The sequence below is a fragment of the Pelmatolapia mariae genome, linkage group LG22 (genome assembly GCF_036321145.2).
Source record: "Pelmatolapia mariae isolate MD_Pm_ZW linkage group LG22, Pm_UMD_F_2, whole genome shotgun sequence".
In the NCBI taxonomy this organism is placed as follows: domain Eukaryota; kingdom Metazoa; phylum Chordata; class Actinopteri; order Cichliformes; family Cichlidae; genus Pelmatolapia; species Pelmatolapia mariae.
Genome location: NC_086245.2, coordinates 7,555,420 through 7,581,273, shown reverse-complemented (window position 1 = coordinate 7,581,273; position 25,854 = coordinate 7,555,420). Strand labels below are relative to the sequence as shown.

The following is a 25,854-nucleotide window of genomic DNA, read 5'->3' as shown; positions in this document are numbered from 1 at the left end:
TTAACATACTACAGCGCTCTCTTGTGGATAACAATGAAACTGCAACCTTATGAAAGCCTGTTTGAGAGCTACGCAGCGGCTCACCCACTCTGTTTCTTTCCCTCCTGTTGAAATTTCTCCAGGCGTGCCATCTCAGGCAGTTAATAACCTTCCAGGAAGTCTTTGTTCCTCTTCGACAAGTCGCGACACAGATTCAGTTCTTGAGAAGGAAACTTTGAAGTTTCAGAGTAATATATTACCTCTGTGGTAATTTGGGGCAAATCCCTGCAGGGAAAACTTGCTTTAATGTCACTCAATGAGGCCTAGCGAAATGGGCTCATAGTCGTTTTTCCGTGTTTGTTTTAGCAAGAGGCTGCAGATTGAAGTGTTTGTCCCACAAGAAGAGCATGGCAGCAACACAAGAATTACACGTCTGATATTTCATATACTTTGAATTTGCCTAAAATACAAAACAGCCATGTCCTCGGTTTCACCACCGACACTGAAAAAGCACGTAGATGTAGAAACATAAATCTGGGGGATTCTCGGGAAATTTGACTTGTAGCCCAGTTCCTGTGTGAGTCAGGAGGAACTAAAGATATCAAGTGAAAGGCAAAGATCGGCTTATTTCAACATCATTTTGAAATAAGAGCTCCTTGTTTTGTATCCCAGTCAAGCAATGGCAACATAGACAATAAAGACATTTATTTCTGGTAGTTTATCTTCTGTGAGCTAAAAATCTATTACAAATCTATTGAAACATCAAGAAAATAAGTAGGAAACAATAGAAAATAGGGATAAATGAGCAGCACACATCCCAAAATGTATTCGCTGTTATTATAGATGATCATAAAACCTGTAAATAATCACAGTGAATTTCTGTTTACGTTCTTGTCATTTCGATTCACCAAAACACCAGATATCCATTAACCACCACCTCCTCCTTTGTGATGAAGCGTTTGTGTTAAACAGCGTGCGTCCCTCTCCTCTCCCGCAGATCCACGCCCACTACGAGCTGAAGAAGACGTCTCGTCACCGAAGGAATCTGGCCATCACGGGGGGCGTGGCCCTGTCAATCATCACCGCTCCTGTCATCGCAGCCGTCAGCGTGGGTAAGAAACCCGACGGGGCCGTCAGATATTATGTGTCACGAACGTTTGAAGATGATGGCCAAGAAAAAAAAGGAAAGAGGACAGTTTGTCTAGACACATCACTGGTGATAGCCTCAAACAAGGAAAGAGCTTTGATGCGAAATGAAAAGTACTCCATGTTTCTGGATAATGAAAGGTGTTATTTCACCTTCTCTTTTTCTTTCTTTATTCTTGCATAAGTCATAATTCAAGCAACAAAACCACAACAAGCAAGAGCTGTTTTGAAGAAACCAGCAGAATCTGTCTTTTAAAACTGCTGCAGTTTATACAGTTGATTCTTCGTGCCTCATCATATGTGAAAGCAAAATAACAGCCAAGAAAAAGACACAATAAATCACATTTTTTTGTTTTTTATTTCTGTGAAATTTTATACATCGAGTGCTATTAAAATTAGACAAACGGGTGTTAAACGTGTGTTTGCTTGGCTTTGCCCCTCTCACAGGCATCGGTGTGCCCATCATGTTGGCCTACGTGTACGGTGTCGTGCCCATCTCTCTGTGCAGAGGAGGTGGTTGTGGTGTGAGCAGAGGAAAGGGGCGTGGTGTGCGGATCGACTTTGATGAGGACGATGGGCCAATCACAGGTGGGTACGCTGAGCTGGTAACATTTTCAGCAAAGTGGATGTAGCTGCTGGCGTCTTTAAACTAAAGCTAATGTTTCCTGTACGATCACGCAGTGGCGGACGCCTGGCGAGCCCTCAAGTCTCCGAGCCTCGGTGAGAGCAGTCTGGAAGGGGCGGTCAGCGGTCTTAGCACCACCTCTCCCAGCGAGGGGCTCTCCGTAGCCCCAGGGACTCTGGGCGACACTCCACACTTTAACACCCTGGCCAGTGGCGCTCTGGGGACTCGCACAAGCAAGTACAGCAGGTGAGGATAAGGGATGAAGTAACTAAAGCTCAAGAGTTCAAGAGTACAAGGCTTGTTTTGGGTACCAATGGATGTAATTTTTTTTATTTATGCTGTGCAAATGCTGGTTGATGTTTAATGCTAATGTGGGCATTTTAATGCTTCAGGCTGGAGGTTCAAGCAGGGGAACTTGCCAAAGAATCAGCCCAGAGAGAGACAGGCAGCCTGGGAGCCGGGAGCGACTGTGCCAGCACCCGAGGAATGGCCGGATCCATCATCTCCTCCTACACTCTACCTGACAGGTAGGAGAGGAAACTTCTCTTCTCTCTCCTTCTGCTGCTCCAGCAGATTTGGGATTTGATGTGGTTGAGATAACAGCATTAAAACTAATCTGTGGACTTGGCAGCTTTACACCATGATCTCATACTGCCGTCTTCTAAAGCTGTGTCGATCTTTCTCTAGATTATATAGAGCTTTACTTTAACAGGCACTAACATGAAATGAATCATGACATCTTATCACTTCAGAAAGGTCTGCAGCTGCTCTTAAAGCAAGTCATTGGTGTTCCTTTTGTTTCTAATCTTTCTCTTTAACTACCCATGCATGCAGGTTCTGTGAAATTGAGCTTTGCATTTATGTGCAGGCGTTTTTGTGTAGCTGGTGATGTAACCTGACGGATTTTTCCTCTAAAACATGGAAAGTTACAACAAGTTATTTGCAAAATTGTCTTTCATCTTAAGGCAGAAAAGAATAAAAACTTTCTTTAACCTCATTGTTATTTAGCAACACTTTTCTTTCCTAGTGCATACCCTACTTTATCATCTGTTTCGATCATATTTTGATTTAATTTTACCAAGTGAGACGTATTCATTGAGAAAATGTTTACCAAGCTCATAAATCAACTGATTTCTCACATTTTTAAGAACCTGATTAGATGCCCCCTGCTGGCTGTTTAAAAAACTTCAGGTTCACCATACATCCATAAAGGGGCTTCGTTTTTCAGAGGCTACTTCCATCTTATTTACAATCTACGGGTGAACCCTACCACTAGCTTCCTATTTGAGCTGAATCTGTGCAGTAGATGTTGTCTTATCTGATATTTCTTCTTTCACACCAACTGACGCGTTTTAAATCATGTGACTCTGCAGGGAGTGCACCAACCTGGAGATCCAGGTGGACATTGAGACCAAACCCAGCCATCTCTGCCTGACCAGCGAAGAGGACTTAACCCCGCATCCGGGCTGTGCTGCCATGGCGACCGCCTCAGGAGGGGAGGAGCCTCAGGACTGCAGCTCCAGAAGGGGCGGGGCGTTGTCTGGCTCGGCACTGGGGCTGTCACCGGGAACGTCAATCAGGGAGGGGCTCAGAGACGTCACCCTGGCTCAGCCGGAGAGCATCCGCAGCGACCTGGAGATGTCAGACACTCAGTCAGACGACATCGCAGAGCTGACGTCGGACGACTGTGACTCTCCTCACCCGAAAAGCTGTCACCCGGCGGCCGGCCAGCAGCTCCAGCCCCCCTCGTGCCGAGCTGTGAACCCCTCCACCGAAGGCCTTCACTGTCCTGCAGACAGCAACGTCATCCTCTACGTCTGAGAGAAAAGCAGCTCTCAGGATTGCACAGAAACAACCCCGAACATTTACATTTAAACTTGTCACAGCTTTTTTTTTTTCCTCGTGTCATCTCTCGTTTGCTGCTTTTGCGACTCACAGACACCGTCTTAAACACAGACAGCATCTGTTTACGTTGGTCTGTCTGTCTTCTCTTTCTACCTGCCAATCTACTCTCTGAGCAAATTGTCAGGGTTCTACCTCTGAGATTTATAAGATGATGATTTATGTTTACTCCTTGGTGCAAAATGCCTTGGCTACTTAAGCAAAAAAAAGAAAAAAAAAGAGAAAGCAAGAAAAAAAACACAAGAGGTACAAATTTTCCACAAGAACTGAAATTATGAAATACGGTGAAACGTCACCAAGCACAGCAGAGAGATGGTGATTGCTGGGAAAGCAGAGGATGCTTGCCGAGGATGAGGAGGGTGTTTTTAAAAACGTGTGAATGAATGTGGACTTCGTACTCAGTTATTGTGGCTTTATTTTGACATTTTTCCTCTATTTATATTCGGACGACCTTGAAATTGTGTTATTTGCAGTGTGCATGAGTCTGCATGAGCCATTCCTTGTGTGGACGGTCGTAAAAGGGCAGCAAGTTTCTGTTACACTTGTGAAAGTTAAAGTTTACTTTGGAGGATGAAGCTGCACTTGAATCTCGCTTTCACTGCACAGAGGAGGAGTGGGAGGAGGAGGAGGAGGGGAATGGACATAGAGATTTTTTAAAAAAGGGTCACTGCTACAGAAGTAAACGACAGAGTTCTGACAATGACATGACAGATCCTGGAAGTACTGTGAAAAGCACGGGGAGAAAAAAAGACAACCCAGAGTGAAGGTTTGTCTGCTTTCCACACATCAGCACTAAACAAGCATTGAGCATTTCATGAATAAAGCTCTCTGAAGCTTTTTTTATAGGCAGGAACGTATCGGAAAAATGGAAAAACCAAAAACTCCTGCTGGTTTCCTTTTTTTCAGTTACATTTATTTATAAACTACATTAATGCAGAAAGCGATACAGTTGCCTCCAGGCTGCCTATTCAATGATAAGTTGTCTCTAAGGTTACACATGCTAATGCAGCGATGCAATTCCAGCTAACAGTCTGCTAGCAGCTAGCTAACAGCAGAACGCTACAGTGTCAAAGCTAGCACAAAATCAAAATAATATGTCCACCAAACGCTACGTCCAGATGAACAGATTCAACTTTTGGAGAAAATAGTATGAACTTTTTTTTTACCTAAAAAGGATTTAATAACTTTATTAATCGGTAAGACTTCACCTTCACTTCAGACACTTGACATGAGAAGGCGTTCTCCTGTCGTTGTCAGAACTCTGTCGGGTCTGAGGTATGTCACATGACCAAGTTAGTGTTTTACAATTGGCTGTCTGCCTGCCTTATCGACACTCGCTGACCAACACAACAGCACACACCCGTTTGGGAGGTTTTGGTTTCTGACGTGTTAACTGGCTGTCTGGCCCACTTGAACGTTGTGTGTTGTGCGTCTGTGTGAATGAACTCCCGATGAATGTATATGTGCGTCCCACTTTTATTTTATTTTGTTTTTTTGAATGAGCACTTGTGCACTTTATCTGAATTATTGTATTTATCTTCTTTTTTTGCTATTCATCATCTGTTGCGATAAAGTGAGTTTACTTCAGTCTGTGGTACAACCAAAATAAATCACCTACCAGAGGGCCTTTTATGTTGGATGTAACTAAAGAAGAGTTTGGCTCCAAAACATAAAAAAAATTATTCATTGTCATATTTGTCATTCAGTATTTTTAACTTCAATGACATTTAAGGTGTTTTTAATCAGTTTTGTGATGAAAATACTGTAGTTTTTTGTTTCTTTTTTTATATTCTGTAATTTATGTTGTTCTAATCATTCATACAAGTCATTTTGACTTTTGGAGCCAAACACTTTAAATACTGATGCCGATAAGCTTTTCTTAATCATAGCTTGACTTGTTTCTTAGCTTTGTATCACCTCTGTGCTTCTGTTTTCTAAAAAAAAAAAAAAAAAAGGTTTCCCCACCAGGTTTTTCCTTGAACCTGTGAGGAATCAACCCGGGAGCCTTTTCATCTCAGAGTAGCTTTATGGATTTAGCTGCTTATGTGATTTGGCAGTGCTTTGTTTGGTCTACACTTATCACTAGTTTCTGCCTGCCTGCCTGTGAGAAACCACATGAATGTACCACGGATGGAAACCCCAACTTCCCGAAAGAGTCTGAATGAGTGTTAAAGGATGGATATAGGTGGTCCTGATCTTATTTGAAAAGGTTAGCATTTATAGATAGCAATATTTAAGTGTTATTATACTGTTTGTGTATTTCCTGTCACTGTTAAAAGCCCCGAAATTGTGTGGGGATCGACATGCAGGACTGTGAAAGACAACTTGTGGACCTTTGGGGACAAAATAAATAAACACAAACTGATGTTGCACCAATGCAGTGACTTGTTGTTGATCTGTTATGAATTAGAATCAATTAGAGCAAATGTACTTATTTGATAAATGTGTCAGACGTGAAATCACTAAAGACGTTTTGTGGCTTTTCTTGAGATTTACCTATCAGACATAATAAAATATAATCTGATCCTCAGCAGGTCTTAAAATCAATAAATACAACTTCAAACAAGCAACACATGACATATTATACCCTGTCATTATTTATTTTATACATTAAGCCAAAATGCAGAAACAGTGTGCAAAATAAGCTCATGCTTGCTACTACCATGGGACTAAGATAAGCACCCAGGTGCTGCTATTCAAATGCACTTGACTCTCTAATTTTGTCTCTGATATACTTGTATCTAATCCTGTCCATTCTAATCAAGCCAACTATAATTTCACCATTTTCAGCTCTGGCACCTCGAGCTCCCCATCCTGCCTTTATATTGTCCAAATTGTACATCGAGGATGTCAAATATAAGGCCGGGGGCCAGACTCGGCCTGGCAAAGACTCCAATCTGACCCACTGGACGGCTTTGAAAAATGTAAAGGAGGGCATAAATTTCAGCCTTTATTTTAAGTTTTACAGCTTTTCCTGTTGATAAGGAGACGTAACCCACGCCCATTCCTACTACACTAAAGTAATTAAGCAACAGATCATTATTGGCTATAAAAACTTCTGTTTTTCCACAATGAGTCCAAAGTTTCAAAAACAAGGAAATCTTCTGTGAATTACCAGAAACTATAATTATAATTAAAGTGCAATCTGGGCAATGAGCCCCCATAACTATTTCTGTCATTTTATGCATTTATGTCTTACAATTTAAGCCTAAAGAACTGTGCTGACACATTTCTTTCATTTACCACATTTCTTTATTAAGCAGAAAATACTTAAAATACTTCTTACTTACAGTAAGAAATACTGTTATCCAGCATCTTCTCATTCTCCCTGCATCTCCTGTTATATTTGTCTTCCTCTCATTCACAGACACGTATGCTCTCTTGCTTCTAATGGCTTTCACTCTTCTTCTTCTCTCCAGAGCATGCCTCCACCTCTCCAGGCTTTCTTCCACCTGCTCCCTACTCTCAGTCCACGGAGCCTCCTGCCTGATCTCATCTGTCAGCCTGTCCCTCACCACTGCAAACCAAAATCTCACCCCCACCTTGAACTCATCTGTTACTCTTACCGCTCACCTGACCACTGTCTCACTGTCCTCATTCACATCCTGCACCAGCCTCACATACTTCTCTGCCACTCCTTACTCCCTAATGTAGCTTCATTCTCTCTTGTAACCCTATCATATGCTTTATCTAGAGCCACAGAGAAACAGTGCAACTCCTCATAATCTTCTCTATAGTTCTCTCAAAAGCAACATTGCATTAGGATTATTATATCTTATTATACTTTATCGTGTGTTAATAGTATACATTATCAAATTCATCGAATTTATTCTGAAAATCGCTAAACTTTGGTGCTGCTTCAACACAGCTTTGTGTTGTGTTTTCCCCTTGTGGGACAATTAAAGGATTATTCTATTCTATTCTAAATTGCTAAATAAAATGTAACTGTACTTTTGAGGCCACACCAGCAGATGGCGGTGGTGCAAAAGAAGGGCAGATGTGTTTCCACCCCAGTCGATCACTTTACGGCAGTGTTTTTGTTCAGCAGCCGTAAAGCGGGGCGTGCAGAATCTGAGGAAGGTTAAAACGCCTTGAAGAAAACACGGTAAATACAAACATTTAACGAAAAATAGCGACACGTAAACAGGCTGTGGACGTGTTTGCTACACCGCAGATTTTATATGAAGTTTGAAAATTGCGTCAGTGAGCAAATACTGTGAAATAAACGCGACCTGTGATTAGCATGGCTGGCTGTCATTGAAGGGTGATTTCAGCAGCAGGTTATATTCAACAGATGTAACGGATTAATTTCAACACCCATAACTACTTCATACATTTGTTAACTTTAATTACAGATACGAATATCACCGTCTTTATGTGTTTTTCCTGTAATGTTTACTACGGGCTGAGTGGCTGTCTACTGTTAGCTGTTAGCAGACAGTTTCCAGACATTCAAATCAAACTGGGTCTAATTAATTTCAATAAGCGGGTAGCAATGTTTCCAACAGCTTTGACGTCAGTTTTGCTTATTGTGGATGCATATTTTTTTAAAAATATGAAGTAAAAGTCGTTCGTTTGTCGTTTACTAAGAGTCCAGATTTTTTCCATGGCTCTGTGGAGATGTGAGGATGATTAGTCTGCTTGTAGTGTAGGCAGCGAGTCAGCATTTATATTTTTAAGGTGGGCAGGGTGGAGTGGGTGAAGACGAGTGTCGGGGGTTGATTTGTGATAGAAAGAGTGAAGAGGAAAGTTTGCAAGATGTAGTGAGACCTGCTGTGTATGACTCGACGATGGTTGGTTTATCAAAAAGACAGGTGGTCGAGTTGAAGATTAGAAATGAGTATATCAGAGGGACAGATCAGTTTGATCAGTTTGGAGACAAAGTTAGAGAAGCAAGGCTGAGATGGTTTGGGCATGTGCAGAGAAGAGAGAGGGGATATGCTGGATGAAGATGGAGCTCGAATGTAGTAAAAGGAGGACATGTAGAGGGCTTGTATGAGAGAGAGACAGATGATCCAACAGATGAACCTGTTTAAAACTCAAAAGGGAACAGCTGAAAGATGAAGAAACACTAAAAGTTAAATAGCCAGCTTTTTATTTTGTTGTTGATATAGAAATAAAATACTTCAATTACGGTCCTCCTTTAAACTGGGTAGTACTGTCATAGTAGCAGATTTTTAAAGATAACTGTGGCCAAAAGAATTAAACATACAAAATTTTGGGATTTAAAAAATACATTTTTAAATTTGTCCTTATTTTTATTCATTTTTCTGTGGGGTTTTTTATAGTTTGGCTGAGAGAAGTTGAAGAGAAGGGGGATAATGTCCAAAAGTATATGAAAAAGACTTTACAGGAGCTTGTTATTTACTATAGTTTATTCTTACATTTGATATGTAATTGTAATTTTCATCACCAATACCACTAAATCACAACCCCCTGATTTAGGCAGAATTTAGGTTGATTTAGTTGAACTCATTTTTTATTGTATCACTTTGAGTTTTTGCTTTTTTTTGCTTGCTACATTTAAAAACTCATGAGTGCTCAATTTTTATTAAAATCCTTACTTCTGCCTTTATAGATATAAAATACTGTAGATCCAAATACCTGTATACTTATCCTGATATAAGCTAATTAGTGATTACAGTTACTGATATGTCTAGAGTTCAGTTAGACCAGCTTACAAATTCCAGTTTTAATTTGTTAAGTTTCATTTTAAATTAAAAACTTAAAATTTGCCCTGTCCTGCCTCACTTTAATCTCTCTCGGTCCTGTGCCTCTCCTTGTTCAGCATCATGCCGTTCGTGGACCTGCAGTCGCGGCTCGGTATCAACTTGGACCGCTGGCTGCTGCTGCAGAGCGGAGAGCAGCCCAACAAGCGGGCGGCACGCTGCCACGCCTTCGAGAAGGAGTGGATCGAATGTTCTCATGGCATCGGGCAGACCCGTGCCAAGAAGGAGTGCCAGCTGGAGTTTGAGGACTTCTATGAGTGCATGCACAGGCAGAAGACGGTAATCTGACTCCTCATACTCGACTGCTTCTGTGCAAATTGCACTGGTTTAAATAACGGCTGCTGCATTATCAGAAATAACGATTAGATACTAAATTAATCTAATTTTAGAGGATAGTTGTAATAAGCTAGAACTGTAAGTTATATCTAGTTCCATTAAGAGGATGAATCTTCTCTCAAACTGTTAAAAATTAACACATCACCCGAATCTCACCTCCTCCACACCACACTTGGCGTGACAGCCCATGTGTTGTTGGAACAGAGCTCTTTCACTACAGTTTATCTGTATATTGGGGGGGGAAAATCAATGTGCTGTTAGTCAATTATGCTTGCTGTGACATGACCATCTGCTTTCTCATTATTTGTCTTCATTTTGACTCTTTTTGGAATATTAATACAAACCTCTGCGTAGGAGCAAAGACAGAAATATCTTTAACACCTGCACCATATTCTTTTCAAAATTAGAAATACTAATTTATAACTGCCTGTGTGTGTGCTGCTAACCTGTTTATAGCACACATTTATTCACACAGCCACCATGAAAACAAGTTCAGACACAAGTGTTTTTATATTTATCGGTTGTAAAACAATTAAATTTGAATGTGTAAGGCAGCATTCAGTATCTTTTGAAAATTATTTTGAGTCAGGTTGATACAGCTCCTTATTTTAGAACAGTTCCCATTGATTTTTTTCCTTTATGAATATTGCAGCTTTCAGCAATTTAAATAAAACATGAAGTTGCATCAATAAGAACATAATTTCTTCACACTTCCAGCTTTAATTTAAGAGGTTTAACAAAACTATGGCATTAAATGGCTCTCACGGCTCTCACTTTGGATGTTCACGCCAAATCTTTGGTTCAGTCCTGCTTTTATCACTTAAGAAACATTTCCAAACTAAGCTCTATTGTATCTCGCACTGAACTGGAGATTGTCATTCATGCCTTCATTTCATCAAGACTGGACTGCTGTAATTCACTGTTTACATGTTTAAACAAAAACTCCCTGCAGCGTCTGCAGATTGTTCAAAACGCTGCAGCAAGACTTCTGACCAAAACATCGAAGTACTCACATGTGACACCGTTGCTAATACAGCTGCATTGGCTCCCCATCGAATTCAGAGTCCACTTCAAGATTGTGGTACTGACTTATAGAGCTCTACATGGTCAAGCACCTTCCTACATCATTGAACTTCTACAGCCTTATGTTCCTAGCAGGTCTCTTAGGTCATGTGACCAGGGTCTACTTATCATTCATCATACAAAGCTGAGAACTAAGGGAGACAGAGCTTTTGCCACTGTGGCTCCCAGACTGTGGAGCTCTCTCCCACTGAGCTTAAGATCTCTGGACTCAGTAGCTTCTTTCAAAAAACAACTAAAAACACATCTCTTTAGAATTGCATTTTGTTAACTGTTGTCTGTTTTGTTTTATACTTCGTTATCCTTGTGTGAAGCACTTTGTGATCTTTTATCTAGAAAGGTGCTATATAAATAAAGTTTTACTTACTTACTTACTTAATTCAACAAACCAGCCTGAGTATTTGACATGTTGGCATCCCTGTTAACCTTTGTGGCATTAAATGACTTGATTCTCATGCAGAGTTTGAATAATAAGAAAACTATTTAAAAAGTGAAAAAAAACTAGCATCCATGTCAAATCTGCAAAGTAATGTAGTTAAACTGAAGTCAGCCTATCTGACAGAGTGGAGGAGTCAGCAGAGGACAGACTGACAGCTCTGGGTGGAAGTGCAGCAGCAGCACAAAGTTCAGAGTCTTGCTCTTTGCTTGTTAGCCGTGTGTCATCATTTGAAAACACGATGGAGAGGGATGAAGTGCTGATTCAAGATGCATGTCAGCTTCAGCCTCAAGGTTTCACGTCAGATTTGCTTCCATTGAGGACATGTTTTAAAGATTAACTGTGCGGCATCTTTATGCCAAATTTTAACATCAGCATTCATTAAAACAGGCCGTTTGAGATGTTAGAACGTCACTCAGAAGAATGCCTGCATCTCGGCTGAGTGCATGTGGACAGGAAGCTGCTGCTTTTACAGAACCGTGGTAGGGACTGTAGAGCCAATGGAGCTAAAGCTTGTGCTGTTTAACAGTGACACATGTTGCAAGGAGTAAAAGATGGTGGCAGACGAACTATATTTTTTTACTTGGAACTGAAAGGTGATGCAGAACACCCTTTATTTTGTATTCCTGTTATATCTATCTCTCTCTTCTCCCCATCTTCCCTGCAGCACGAAAGGCTGCATGCCATCCGTCAGCAGCGCGACAAGCTGATTAAGGAGGGGAAATACACGCAGCCGAGCCACCACACGGGCAAGGCTGAACAGACTCCATGAAGGAACATCCAGCTGTCCGCAGTTCTGTTCTTGTGTATATCCAATCAGATATCTCTTTTTCCTGTTCACCTGTACAAGTTTGCAAATAAATGTTATCACCCACTGTCGTCATCTTCTCATTTCCTGTTATCTTCCTTATAGTATTCTGAAATTTACACTATATATAAGGGTGTTTGAGGAGATGGATTCATCTTATTTCTCATCTTAATTCATTTGCAGTTTTAAATTTATTGGCTCTATTTACAGGCTCACAAAAAATGTACAAACTCAGTACTTTGTATTAAGAAAAAAACCAGTCCAGTAAACTGACATTGTTATGCATTCACTTGATTTTAGTAAGATATTCAAATACAAACACAAAACAACAGCAAACAAAAAAAGACTAGAATTTGAGGTACTTTTACTTCACTTGAGTATTTCTATTTTACACTAATAGATAGAGCATCTATTATTACTATTAAAAACGCATTGCGAGCTGGTTAAGATTAATGAAACAACACTAAATGCTCCTAAAACATTTGAATGCAGCACAGTTTTTTACATAGCACATAAAATATAGCACTTGCAGTTCTGTGTTTTTACATTGCAGTTTGGCTACATAGAGGAGGTATATGATCTCTTCAATGACTTCTGGGTCTGCTCCCAGTTGAGCGTTCCTCAAAAACCTCCAGGAAGTTATCAGACTTAATGGTTTGAAATGTGCACGTATAACAGCTGGTTTACCCTTCATCTTTTGTTATTGTAATTTTCCAAAGTGCTCTGTGTGTTTAGCCCTTAAACCCTAATGTTGAGCTGAATATTGGTTAAATCAGAATTTTATGTTTGCATTAAAAGTCAGGCCTGTGAGTGATGCAGTGAAGTAAACCAACAGTTGTTGAATTTAATATCCTCACCACAGCTGCTTTATTGACTTCTATGAAATGATTTACTGCCCTTCCAGTTGTTGTAGTCAGCAGTCTGCTCTGCGGTGTCTAAGTTAAAGTGAAGTCTATTTTCTTAACCCACTGACCTAATTTTAGTAAAGTGTACTGTGGATCAGTGAATGAGTGCTCCCGAGGGACAGCTCAACCACCCTGATGAGAGATAGATCTGAATGGATGCTCCCTGACATCCTCGAGTCAATAAGCAGCCTTTAAATCAGGCTGATGGGGTTAGGAGGCTTCATGAGCCACCACAAGATGGAGCAGGAGCACAGATAAAACCCTCAGGTTCCTCAGATTTTACACCCAGGCGCTTCTTCTTCAACCCACTCGAGTTTCATGGCTGCATTTATGGTAATTCTTTGTTTATTCGTCCTCTGGTTCTTTTATACGTGCAGACTCCACCATGAGATTTAATTATATGCATCCCTGTAGCCACAATTGAGGACACAGAGGTCAGATCCTCTGCAAAATTAATGGAAATGTGGTGGGGGGATTCATGACATGGAGATGAGTTTATGCTACATTATATTTGTATGTTTTATTGCACACTGATTCTCAGATTTGTATACCAAAGCTGAGTGAGTTTAGTGATCTGCTATATTCCTGGCATCAGGTCTTGTTTGAGCATTAGTTGTAAATACAGGCGTATGTATTCAAAGCTCTTTGTTCTTAGATACATTGTTTTCAAGGTCATTTAAAGGTCAAACATGGTAGATTTTTTTCTGCAACAGAAAGAAATGTGACTCGTCACGATGATTGCTTGATAAGTCCCCAGAGTGTTAAAGTCTCACCAACCTCCTCTGAGGTTTTGACTGTTTGTCCTCACGTGTGGGTGAATATGTTTTTCCATGAGGACTGAGTCACACACTCTGAAAGCAGCTGGTCCCACTGTTTTCCAGTTTAAATCCAGATTGGCCTTATTAAACTGGAAATTAAAGATAATCCCACCTGCGCTGCAAAAGATTTCCAGAAATGATTTATGCTTTCCATTATCACAACATTCCAGCTGTGAACAAAGTTTTACTCAATGTAACGATGATCAGTTCAGCATTGGTCAATAATTAACTGAAAGTGAAAGAATCTTGAGATCAGTGAACTTTACACTTTGTGTAGCTGGTGGTTCATGAGGCCAGACAAAACATTAAACCGCGCTGTTTGGTGAAACTGGCAGCAGTGCAGATAATCCAGCTGTGCTTCTCCTTCTGTGACCGGGCTGATCAGCTGTGATGGAGGGAGGGTGAAAACTGGGATTATCCTGCAGCAGTGGCTGGACAACCCAACCTGCCATACATCCAGGTATTACAGTGGTACCGATTTAAACCAATGTCTTATCAGCCCGAGCGCCAAATACACTGACACCTTAAAAAACATCATTTTTACTCACTGCACTGAACATTACGCTCCTTAATGAAACCCGCATATATCACCCCACTTCAGACTTTAGCTTTTATCATCACATGCAACCTGACGGTCAGTTTAGTTAAAAGAGAAGATTGAAACAGAGCCCAGACCAGAGCGGTAAAAAGTTCCACAGAGCAATTTAAAAAGAGAAGCAGTGTTTAACATGATCCAGACTTGCATGAGAAGATTATCTTGAAAGGGAGGATGGTGACATTTAAATCAGGTGAAGACTAATTTGTTTTAGAGGCCTTTTCGTGGAGCCTTTTTGTGTTTTTCTCAAGGCAAACTGGAGCATGATAGTGACTGGCAACCCCAAATCAGTGAGCTAAAAGACATGAAAATGCCACATGGGGCCAAAGTGATAACTGCATGAATCTGTGTTGATCTTCTGTGGTTTCATATCAGAGATACCTTCATATAGTCATTTTTTTTTTTCTTTTATTTAATTAAATTATATATGTTTAGATACAGAGCGGTGAAGTCCGTTCTGTTCCAGGAGTCCAGTTTACTCCTAAATGAGTAATGCGGGACTCCAGCGTCAGCTCAGACTGTGAAGGATCTCCTCCCAGAAGACTGGGAGCGGCACCCGAAACTCTCCCTCTGCTTTCCACTGCTCTCCGTTCCTCCAGCTGTAATCATTTGCTTTTTAAGATACTCCCTGCCTTCATCCAGCTGTTTGGAGAAGGGAGAGGAGGGGTGGCGATGGTAGTATGGAGGGATTGTAAAATCCCAGATTAATACGATCGCATGTGGCGTAAAAGCGCGGACCAGATCAAGCGCTGCTTCTTTTACATAATCCCGAAATATATGAATGGAGCAAATGCACCACCGTGAACGCCTGTGGTTTCCCTTTTCTCTAAGAGATTTAACAGAAAGTGTGTGTGTGTGTGTGTGTGTGTGTGTGTGTGTGTGTGAAAAAGTCAGTGAATGTGTGTGCGCGCGTCTCGGTCCGGGTTTGGCGGTGCTGCTGAGCCACAGATGACGCAGGAGTACACCCGAAATCTCAATTTCCGCGACACTTACACACTCAGTAGTCATGGGTTAAGTATCGTAGCCGTGAAAACAGCCTATTGACCAGAAAAGAGAGATAGTGTGTGTATGAAAGCGGACCGGGAGAGGAGGGCTGGTGGGGGGTTGCTGAAGGCGAGAGGAGCAGAGAGAGAGAGAGAGAAGCAGAGACTGAGAGAGGGGGAAAGGAGGAGGAATAGGACAGCCATTACCATTCAGGATCACGTTGCCCGCTGTTCTCTCCAGCCTCATCCCACCGGCTGCGTGTCGGTTCGGTTTTGGAGCAAAAAACCTTGAACACAAATCCGGAAAATATCCAAGCTTCCATCCACCCATCTGCCCCCAGGAGGAGAGGGAGCAGCGGCGGCAGCATCCCCGGCCTCCCTCGCGCTGTGCTCGGATTCCAGGACCGCTGCTGCCCCGGGGAAGGTAAGCGGCTCCGGAGCTCATGCAGGCAGGCTGCTCGTGTCTGTGCTTCACACTCTCTCGTGCGCGTTCAAACCATCGTGATCATGTGTTTTCACGAGCTGTCAGGCCCGCTGCTGTTATGGAGTGTTTACAGGGACAAAACACCGATTCTTATCAGCTCCAAACGGATCGCTGTTACTCACTTTAAAAGCAATTTACAGACATGTTCAATAAGAACTGCAGACCAATCATAACTCGTGCACAGGTTATAATATATGGATGGAGTTTTTTTTTTCCAGACTCAACGTGTTGCTCATTAGCTCTGCGTTTATTGGCGTAATTTCCAGGAGATGCACTGCAAGTTTTAGTTGTTTTTTTAAACAGAATAATCTCACACATCCGCCCCTTTTCTAAGCACACTGCTCATGATTTGTGTGCTGAAGGGCTGGGCTGGAAATAACCAGCGGACATTCACACTGAGAGAGATATAGAGGGGGTTTCTGGGTCGTGAGAAGGCTGCCGTGGCTGTTTCTCCTAATGAGACACTCAGCAGCAGCAGTATGGAAGCAGCATTTAGTCAACAGTGCCAACCACAAATGGATAAATGTAATTAGTTGGTGTTATCCATCTAAGCAGTGGCCGTGTGTTGGACAAAGAGCTCCCTGCTTTCCAGCCTTTCAGTGCGCGCACACAGCGTTTGGGCTCCATGTCTGATGTCCATTCATGCAAACACATTCCCTCCTCACAATCAAAGGGAAAGACAGACAGAGAGAGAGCGAGGCAAGCGTGCAACGCTGGTGACACGAAACACCAGCTGCAGCTATATCTCTGTTATATGTGCACCAACACGCTCCGTGAGAGGCTGCCATTATTGATCCGTGCAATCCCTGCTGCCAATTATATCCAGAGACACCCCATCATCACCAGCAGCACCTCCATCTCTACCTGCTGCATGAATCCCAGTGGACTCCATAACTGCAGGCTGTCTGTCTGTCTGGAAAATACTGGATATATGTGGAAGGTGCAGCCAGAGGGAGGGAAAAACAGGATTCAAGCAGGAGTCCCCTCCTGCCGTTCAGCACCAGATGGTCAAATATACATTTCCCTCTAGCCTTATGCTGGACATTCAGCTTTCAGACTACTACACTCCTAACACTCTCAAATCTTCATTTCCATTTAAATGGTCGTTTTAAATTGGTTTCTTCCATTTTTTCCTCTGCACTGCCACAGACACGCCTCCTTACTACTGCATGTTACAGTGCAGGAAAGCACCAACATGTCTGTGAGGATGGGGATAGAAGACAGGACTGTTATAGTGCGAGACGTGGTTGTTATTTAATTTGCAATGAATTGGGGAATGTCTGGTTTATTTTAATCAGATCATCCAATTTAGACTAACAGCAGTGGAAGCTGTTGTTGTTTACTGTCATAAACAAGTGAAAAGTGGACATTATAGGCGCCTAGAGCTCAAGGTGACACCTCCAGGTTTCCTGTTTTTGTACGTCCAGCAGTTGAAAGCCAAGAGATGCTCAATTTATAATGAAATAAAATAAAAACAAAAGACTAAGGGATCCATGCCGGAATATATAAATATATATAAGCTGCTCATTTTGATCATTCTGAACACCTGAGACACTGGGAGCCAGCGGATGCTTGGATTTTTACTCATCTCTCTCTTTTTTCTTTCTTTTTTTTATACCAAACACATAGTTTCCACCCTGCCTCATTTGCTTCATTACAGGTTATGGCTTTGGTGTGGACACAAGTCACTTTTTGGCTGATTATAACCTATCTTCTTTATTTTAAAAAGCCTGATGATGAGGGAAAATGAAGACTTTCCAAGCATGTAGTATGATCCTTGCCTCATTTCACAGCTTTAAATCCTTCCTCTTCAAGTTGTTCTGGCTGTTATCAGGCTAGGATTACCCCCATTCGAGAACCAGTGGGCATGTTATCATTCATTTGGAGTGTGGTGTCCACCTGATGAATGAACTTCATTCACATTTTAGCTTTACTTTAGTCTCCGTCAGCTTCCGAGGGTAAACATCCAGCATTTTATCAACTATATTTTCCATCCTGGTCACTAGCTTGTTGCCAGTGTGATATTTTTATCTTGGGAGTTGTTTGGGAACAAACTGACTTATCCATTTATTCATTCAGCATTGTTTTCTTGGTGCTGAAATCGTCCCTCTGCTCTTTGTGAAATTCACGACTGGCACCTCCACCCTTCTGTCTGTCTGTCTGTCTGTCTGGCCAAGACTCTCTGTGTTGATTTTCTTCTCCCTGCAGCTCTCTGGTCTGCAGAGAGCATTTTTATCATGAGTGAATAAAGGTGGAACAAAGCCAGAGACATACGGAAACACTAACATTACTTATCGCCACATCCTGGAGCAATAAATATTGACGAGCGTATACAAGACAGGCATACGATGACATGCGATCAGGTTATTCAAATAAGAGATCCTGTTTCTTGTGTCATCCTTGCTCATCTTTGCACATACTTTTCTTTCTTTTGTTTAGCTGTCCTTTTTTTCACTCTCATGTTGATGGACTCCAGTACACTCATGCCAAGCAGCTTTGTTGGCAGTCCAGTCCCATTTGTGTATTTATGCATGCATACTTTTGTGTGAGTGTCTGCATGTGTATTAATGTATGTCTGTGTGTGCACGCGTGGGGGAGCTCAGTCTAGCCATTCATTTATCCAGTCAGTCAGTCGTTGGTGTGTTACTCATCATAGCTGGCAGCTGCAGTTTAAGGGGAGGCATTTCTCATTCATTCTTATATTACACTGACTATTTACACTTTTAATAACTGACGTAAGGAACACGCTTTAGATATGCTTATTACATTTATGCATGGGAGGGAAAGAAGTTGCATCACTTACATTGTCCTACCTTTCTCCATTTTTTCTGACTTATCTTATTGAAATATGTCCTTTAGAAGACACACAGCACAAGCGTGGAAGTGTTGAAATGCTACATCCTATATAAGAAAGAATGGGAAAAGGTTTTGCTTTAGAAACTATAGATATGGCTCTCCTTATTTCCCAGATTCTCACAGTGAGGCGGTGATGCAACACAGATGTAAACATGCCCCTTTGCTAACCTTTTTTTTAAACAAACATAAAATTTAAGCAGGTTTTTTTTTAAACAATAAATCTTATTTCCAGCATATGATATGTTATCTTTGTTGTGTTTCCAGGAGCTTTACTGATTTTTAGATCATTACATCAGGTTTTATTTGCATTTTACAAAGAATCTCAGCTTTCTGGACACAGGGTTGTACCCTTTAGCTCAGTGACTTACTTAATATGTAATTTATCTAATTTATACACAAAGAAACAAAAAATAAACAATAATCTTGTTTACCTTTATATATTAAATATAGACATGGGAGCAAGTATCATCTTTATATGCAATATTTTTTTAAGGAAACAAAAGAAAAATGAATTAAATTGAAGTTTTACAGTTAGTAATGTTAGCCTTTTTTCCTTGTGCTAAGCTAATCACTGATTGCTAACTCCAGTTCTTTATTTAGCATATATTTCCAAACTTATATTGTTTATCTGTAATCTAATAAATGTAAGTATGATCTAAAGGGATTTAAGCCAACTTAAACTGGAAAACCTTAAAACTAAAAGCATAAAATATTGCAGGTCCTTTTTCAATAAGCTAGACTAGTTAGCTTTTAGCTTTTAAGTTGAGCATGTTTATCTAGGATTTTTTCCCCCCTTTGACTGGATTTAGCAGCACCACATAAATCAGGTCACTCAACCAAATAATAAATTCAATGTATTTAATTTTAATCATCAGAAATAGAAAAAGTGGGTAAGCTAGCATTTGCTAAAGCTATTTGCATTACTGGATAAAGCTAATCAGTGCACCCTTATAAAAACGAAATAGAAAAATATAGTTTGTATAAATGTGACTATATTAAACCACAATATAAGACATGTACAGCTACAGGAAAAACTAAGCTTATCTCATAATTCAGCAGCTTGTAGAAGCAGCTTTAGTAGCAGTATCCTGTATGCCTTTGTCAGTATTTCATATTGTTGAGCTAAACTTGCTAAACTTTGGCTAGGTTTTCTTCACACTCTTTTATGCATAGCTCTCATAAGGTCCCACCACAGTATTTCAATCTGGCTAAGGTCTGTACTTTCACTGGGTCATTGCTGTACTTTGATTCTTTAGGGGGGTTTTTTTTCTATAATTCTATTGTAGGTATGTTATTTGTTAATTCTTTCACTAGTTGGACTGTCATTAACTTTAACATGCTAACTGAAGCCTGTAGAGTCTGAGATGTAGCTCTTAGTTTTTTACAGTTTCTCTGATCATTACACGTCTGACCTCAGGGGGAATTTGGTGGGACATCCACTCCTGGGAAGATTGTGACATTGTGAATTCACCTAAGTGCTCCAGACCAGCACACTGTCAAAACTTCTGCTTTTATAGAGGTGGCCATACTTACTGATAATCAACTGTTTAAGTGCATTTGATTAGCAGCACACCAGAGAATGCTGTTTTTTGAATTTGTTGAATTTGTTTGTATATATTTCGATGTCATTATAATATATAGAATATATAGAATACAAAAAAAGGTCAGGTTAAGGTAATAACTTAGTTTCAATCAACTACAGTTTGTAGTTTCTTTGTCAGACTTCATATCTCAGTCTATTTTGGGGGGTTGTTTCAGGTTTTACTGGGTTAGTTGGGAGCATGCAGGTTCCCAGATTTTGCAGGATGTACACAATGAGTCACATATTAATCAGTTGTGTTTTCTTGTTTGGTGGCTTTATGTTACGGTGTGTGTCAGGGATTGTTTTTGTCCAATGAGCATGAATGTCAGTGAAACTCTCATCAGTGGCTGTTACCATGCTGGAATGCCGCCCTGAAGAGACGAGAGTTTCACCGGCAGTTACGACCGTTAGTCTGCAAATGTCTGGATTTCTCTCGCTCCTCAAATCTCTTTTCCTGTCTTCCCTCGTCGCTCTTTCTCACTCTACATCTCTGTCACAGTCTCTCTCTGTTTTATGTTACTTTTGTTTCCTGCAGCACACACACACACATTCAGACACACACACGCTGCTGAGACTAAGCTGTGGGAACAGACCGTGTCCATGTAAATCCTGGCTGCGAGTTATAAATCAGGCCAGTCAACCATCCAGTACCTTTGTTTGGTTTGATTGAACTGCTACACTCTGTCACAGGAAGAGGCCAAAAGCTCTGCGTGTTTATATGTCCTATATATACAAATACACCTATATTACAATATTATTGTTTGATAGAAAACCTAAGCAACAGCAGTGTTGCTCAACCATTCAGTGCTTTTCTCCCTTTTGTAAATGGGATGTTTTTGACTTTTGTTAAACCAGGCAAATAATTTAAAGACATTTATTCAGGCTCGAAGAACATTTGTGGGTCATTTCAGAGTCGCGTGATACCTCTTAGATCTATCAGTTAGTAGATTTGTGAAGTTAATAACAAAAATGATCTAACAAATAGTTTCAATCTGGGGCACATTTTTATATCGATTGTCTAAAAATGTTTAACTGAAAGTCTAAATTAAAATCAGTTAGAGAAGAACAGGGTTAGTTTTTATGAACCACAGTCATGTGTTGGTTAGCGCCTCACACCAAGAAGGTTCTGGGTTTGAACCCACTGGCCTCTCTGTGTTTGGATTGCATGTTGCTGGTCATTTGCTTTTTTTAATCATAATTAATGGGATATAATAAGTTTAATAGGAAGGAGGAAAGGCCCAAGGGCACAGAGGCAGAAATGCAGAGGAATGGATGTTCCTGCAGGGATTTGGAGCAGATTACCCAGAGATGAGTGGATTGGCAGGGACTCATCGCTGACCTGTGCTTCTCATGGAGTGAAGACTCATAGACCAGTGATTAATGACAGCAACAATCATGGCAGCACATCACCTGAGTACCTTGGACTGAAGGTACTGATTAGAATTTGGTGAGCGGAGGTTAAAGGTCACTGTCACTTTACAAAAAAACTCAATATTTAATCATAAATCACATTTCTACAATAATTCTAACAGACTGTACACAAATTTCTCACTGGAAAAAATCTGAAGTGATATTTATTTCTAAAAGTTCAATAGTTATCTTTACCATGACGAAATAATACAACATAAAACTCTGACTTTTATTAAGAAGTGCCGATTGTGAGCATGTTTGGTCAGATATTAAATTGGTGACTCAAATATTTTCTGGCCACCTATTAAATTCCTTCAAAATCTTCCATATAAAGGTATGATATGTGGGTGTGAACAGGAAGAGAGGCAACCTGCAACTTCACTGGTTGGTTAAGGTGTACACCCGAAAGGTGGTAATTCTTCTGTAGACTTGAAGCAAAGATTAAACAGTTGGTGTGTCAGAAAGCAATGATTAAGTTAAGCACTTTTGAGAAACTAGGGCTCAAATTAACCTGTGATGGCCCCTTTTCAGTGTATATTTTAAAGTGTAATGGCTGGAATTCACCAAACTGTGTGTGTGCTTTTGTTTGATGGTCTTATTGAGGAAAGCTGTGTCTGTGAGTAAAAACGCCTTGGTGAGGGTCTCATCACAGAAGGAGTGAGCTCGCTCTTGCTCGCATTTCTCCTCCTGGTAGTTTCTTTTTCTTCAAAGTTCTCATTTTGTCTTCACGGAGCTGTAATGACACGGTGCGGCTTTGAAGCCTCAGTTCTGGCTCTATTTATAAAACCGCTTGTTGCAGTGGCACTGACTCACTGTCAGAAAGCGGCAGGGAACCAGACTTACACACACAGCTATACACCAGTGAGGTCGCTGAGAATTCTGGGAAGGCATTTAACCTCTTCCTCGCGGCGTTGCTGGGGAGACGGAGGGATTCAGGAAGTGGGGTTTTGCCAGCGGTTTAGCCAGAGGCCAGTCAGCGGAGGTGGAGGAGGAGGAGGATTTTTGGCAGCAGCGGAGCAGATGGAAATCTCAGCCGTTGTGTTGGACTCACACGTCGTGCAGTGAATCATTCCCACTCTGTGACCACCTCTCAGGTCATTCCACAGTTTAGTCTGCTACAGCATGGAGGGGGTAAACCCAGATCTACTGTGACGAAGTCTTTGGCAGCCAGCAGAGGTTATTCAGCGACAATCTGCAACACTTTGAGGGTTAAGCCGATTGTTTGCTGAGGAGAATTTCTCAGAGGTCGCAGTGTTCGCTTTTAGCTCTAACTGTCGGTGGATGAACTGTAAAACAAACAGTTTCCCCGTCTAGTGAAGTTGGCGGGCTTTTGAAAACAAGGAAATAAAAGTAATATGTCATCTCTAATTGTTTAAAGATTATAACTTATTCTACTCTTGTTTAAAACCATCAAAATATCCCCTAATAAACACTGACATAAACAAGAAAACCACATTTTATTTGTGCATTCAAATACAACAACTCTGCCATAATTTATACTTTTCCAAAGTGCTGAGTCCACTTTATAGTTACTGCTGAAGTCAAAGTCTGCATATTTTACCCACTGCACTGATATAGGAGGGGACGAGAAGGTCATAAATGATGACGTTAATCAAGGCTGAATTCTATTTAGCTGCTTTCAGTTTCAGGGTTCTGCTTTTACGCACAGTCCACAGACTCATTTGATTAGAACAAAGCTGCTGTTAGTAACACCTGTACTTTTATGTACTTTTTCACAATAACAAGCTAGCATCCTGCTGCTCTCTCATGCATTCAGCTGCATTTGATATTATTGTCCCCCGTTTTTATCCTCAGCACAGAACTGCGGGACTCCCTGTGGAGCTGAAATATAAGAGCTGATATAAGGCAATTCATTCTCTCAGAATAGAGGTGTGCTGAGTTTAGAGTTATTGATATATTGATCCTGAGATGGACGGATCAGTTCATCAGGTCTCCAGAGTCCTACAAACACACACTTCCTTCTTGTGTGTGTGATGCCTGCAGCCCCTAATTCGCTTTAGAGAGGTAGGTTAAAGAGTGGAGATGAGCAACAGATAGAAGTGTAGAAACGTGAGAAGGTATAAGGAGTGAAAGCGAGACGAAGACAAAGGAAAAAGCTGTCTTCTGTCTTCCTGCATATTGACTCTTCTTTAAAAATAGAAACGCTACTCAGACTTTAAAATCTCATCTCGCTGCTCCTTTTTCATCACTGCCTCTGCTCAGCCTGCTGAACTGTTTCCCATCCCCCCACCTCAGCTCAGAGATTACTTTCTTCCATCACACCTGGAATCTTCCATATATCTATAAAAACTGGTCTGTGTCCAAACTGGAGCAGTTACACCAGCTTCTATCTCTTTTTATGCCTTAAAAGTTTGCATGATCTTTGTGTTTGTTCAGGGGCTGTAAATGTAGCTGTAACCTTACAGCTCAGCTGAGGGAGGACAGCGTCAGTGTTTATGCTGTCAGGAGCATGACCCCCCTCATCACAGATAGATGCTTCAGCGCTGTGATGTAGCTGGCAGTCTAATTCAGCCAAAGGGAAACAGTGTGAGTCTGCTCATGACAAGCTTGCAGACTTGTTTGTGCAATCCGGTCGTGATTTTTGGAAAGAAACATTACTGCTGAGTTTATCAAAAGTTTGAGCACCACAAAGCGAGTGTCATTGAGTTCCACTGTAATCAGGAAAACACAGACATCTCTATAGCTGACATCTCCAAAACTGGGCAACTTGCACTGAAACTATCTAGATTTATAAAGAGCACACTAAGATAGAGGAAAAATATAAATAAATAACATTTTGGAATGAGTTCCCATTTGAGCAATTTGTCAGTGCACCCACAACTTTGAAGAAAATTGAGTTTTTAAAAAGCTTGAAAGATGTTCTTTTTAAATAATAGATGTTGCAAAAATGCCATGTGGGGTAAAGAAATCCACAAAATGTACAAAATAAGAAGCTTTTTCAGTAATGTAGGAACATGGACCACATCTATTTTAGAAGCGTCCATCCAAGAGGTGATGTACAGGTCAACAGTGTTAGGACTGTGATTGGATAACTACATCTATGGCCAGTTAATGTCACATGATACCATCTTTGGCCTCTGGGAGGAAGCCAAAGTGCTGAAACCCATGCAGGCACGGGGAGAACATGTAAACATATAGAAAAGCATCAGCTAATCACAAGGTTTGAACACAGATCCTTCTTGCTGTGAGGCACAGTTCAAACCTCTGCACCACCGTGCCTCCGTGTTGTAGAAGCAGTCTGTGCATTATTTATGTGTCGGTCCAAGCACATAAATAGCTATTTAAGGGGGTAAAGCAAGTGGTCTGCTTTATGCATTCTGATCAACTGAAGCTAAGGATGAAATTTCATTTGTGTCTCAAAGTTACATCTTTCATGTTTTGTTTATTCGAGCAAGCCTCAGACATTTCCAGTGACATGTGTGTCGTCTTCTTCTCTGAATTGCTGTTTCGCTTCCATCCAGCTGTCACTGCACATCTGCAGCTTCCTGGACACTGAAGCTATCATCTGGACACAATGATTAGTTTAACCCAGTTCATTCTTCTTCCTCATTTCTCTCATCCCTCTTGCTACATTACTACTGTTGTTGTGTTACAACTTTGCATCATTCATGACCTCTGCGTGATCACACTTTAAGCAAGCAATAAATTATCGAGTGTTTCCACGTTGTCCTTCTTTTCTGACCTCTTTTCTCTTCCCACCCTTCCCACATCCCTTTTTCCTCCTACCATCCTTCCTCTCCTTCCTTCTCCTCCCTGCAGCCCTAAGCAGAGATGGAGTCTTCGGATGATGATACTCTGAGCGAGCGCTCCTGCGTCAGCGAGCCGTCATTCCGTAGCGAGCGTTCAGGGGGGTCATTATCCCCGTGTACATCAGGACTTGTGGGCCCACCGGGAGACACTTTGCCATGGAACCTGTCCAAGCATGAGAGGAAGAAGAGGAAGAGCCAAGATTCAGTGTTGGACCCAGCAGAGAGGGCGGTGGTTCGGGTCGCAGGTGAGTTGATAAATGTAATACTTTATCTTTCTGCCTTTGAGGAACGCTCAAGGGAAGCTTCCAGGAGATGGCGAAGAGGCAGAATTTTGCTGATTGAACGCTATAAAAGCAGAGTGGGGCTTTCAGGCACAACTTTACCTGCTTTCATGAAGGAGGGAAAATATA

General features: G+C 41.2%; 3 protein-coding genes across 9 annotated transcripts in view; all 3 read left to right on the top strand.

The window, feature by feature from the left end:
- Nucleotides 1-6,065, top strand: part of rnf19b (ring finger protein 19B) — a 42,391-nt gene extending 36,326 nt beyond the window's left edge. The window contains exons 6-10 of the mRNA XM_065470416.1: nucleotides 977-1,091; nucleotides 1,573-1,713; nucleotides 1,807-1,996; nucleotides 2,143-2,277; nucleotides 3,124-6,065. Coding sequence (XP_065326488.1) covers nucleotides 977-1,091; nucleotides 1,573-1,713; nucleotides 1,807-1,996; nucleotides 2,143-2,277; nucleotides 3,124-3,571 — 1,029 coding nt within the window. The 3' untranslated portion in view covers nucleotides 3,572-6,065. The remainder of the gene's footprint in view (nucleotides 1-976; nucleotides 1,092-1,572; nucleotides 1,714-1,806; nucleotides 1,997-2,142; nucleotides 2,278-3,123) is intronic.
- A 1,581-nt stretch (nucleotides 6,066-7,646) lies between these two features.
- ndufs5 (NADH:ubiquinone oxidoreductase subunit S5) lies at nucleotides 7,647-12,112 on the top strand. The gene is made up of 3 exons (XM_065471651.1): nucleotides 7,647-7,757; nucleotides 9,441-9,660; nucleotides 11,901-12,112. Exons 2-3 carry the CDS (start codon nucleotides 9,445-9,447, stop codon nucleotides 12,003-12,005), a joined length of 321 nt encoding a protein of 106 aa, XP_065327723.1. The 5' UTR covers nucleotides 7,647-7,757; nucleotides 9,441-9,444; the 3' UTR covers nucleotides 12,006-12,112.
- Nucleotides 12,113-15,465: 3,353 nt separating this feature from the next.
- The window catches only part of macf1a (microtubule actin crosslinking factor 1a), a 235,242-nt gene continuing 224,853 nt past the window's right edge, over nucleotides 15,466-25,854 (top strand). For 2 of the 7 annotated variants that reach the window (XM_065470413.1, XM_065470403.1), the window contains exons 1-2: nucleotides 15,466-15,766; nucleotides 25,455-25,689. In XM_065470413.1, the coding sequence (XP_065326485.1) occupies nucleotides 25,467-25,689 (223 nt within the window). In that variant the 5' untranslated portion in view covers nucleotides 15,466-15,766; nucleotides 25,455-25,466. The remainder of the gene's footprint in view (nucleotides 15,767-25,454; nucleotides 25,690-25,854) is intronic. The other 5 variants (XM_065470415.1, XM_065470410.1, XM_065470404.1 and 2 more) reach the window with 4 other exon arrangements.

What these genes read in the sequence shown, in the direction of transcription:
- ndufs5 (XM_065471651.1), top strand. Translation starts at nt 9,445, where the DNA reads ATGCCGTTCGTGGACCTGCAGTCGCGGCTCGGTATCAACTTGGACCGC. An exon ending in GCATGCACAGGCAGAAGACG is followed by an intron (nt 9,661 to 11,900) that starts GTAATCTGACTC and finishes TCTTCCCTGCAG; the next exon opens with CACGAAAGGCTGCATGCCAT.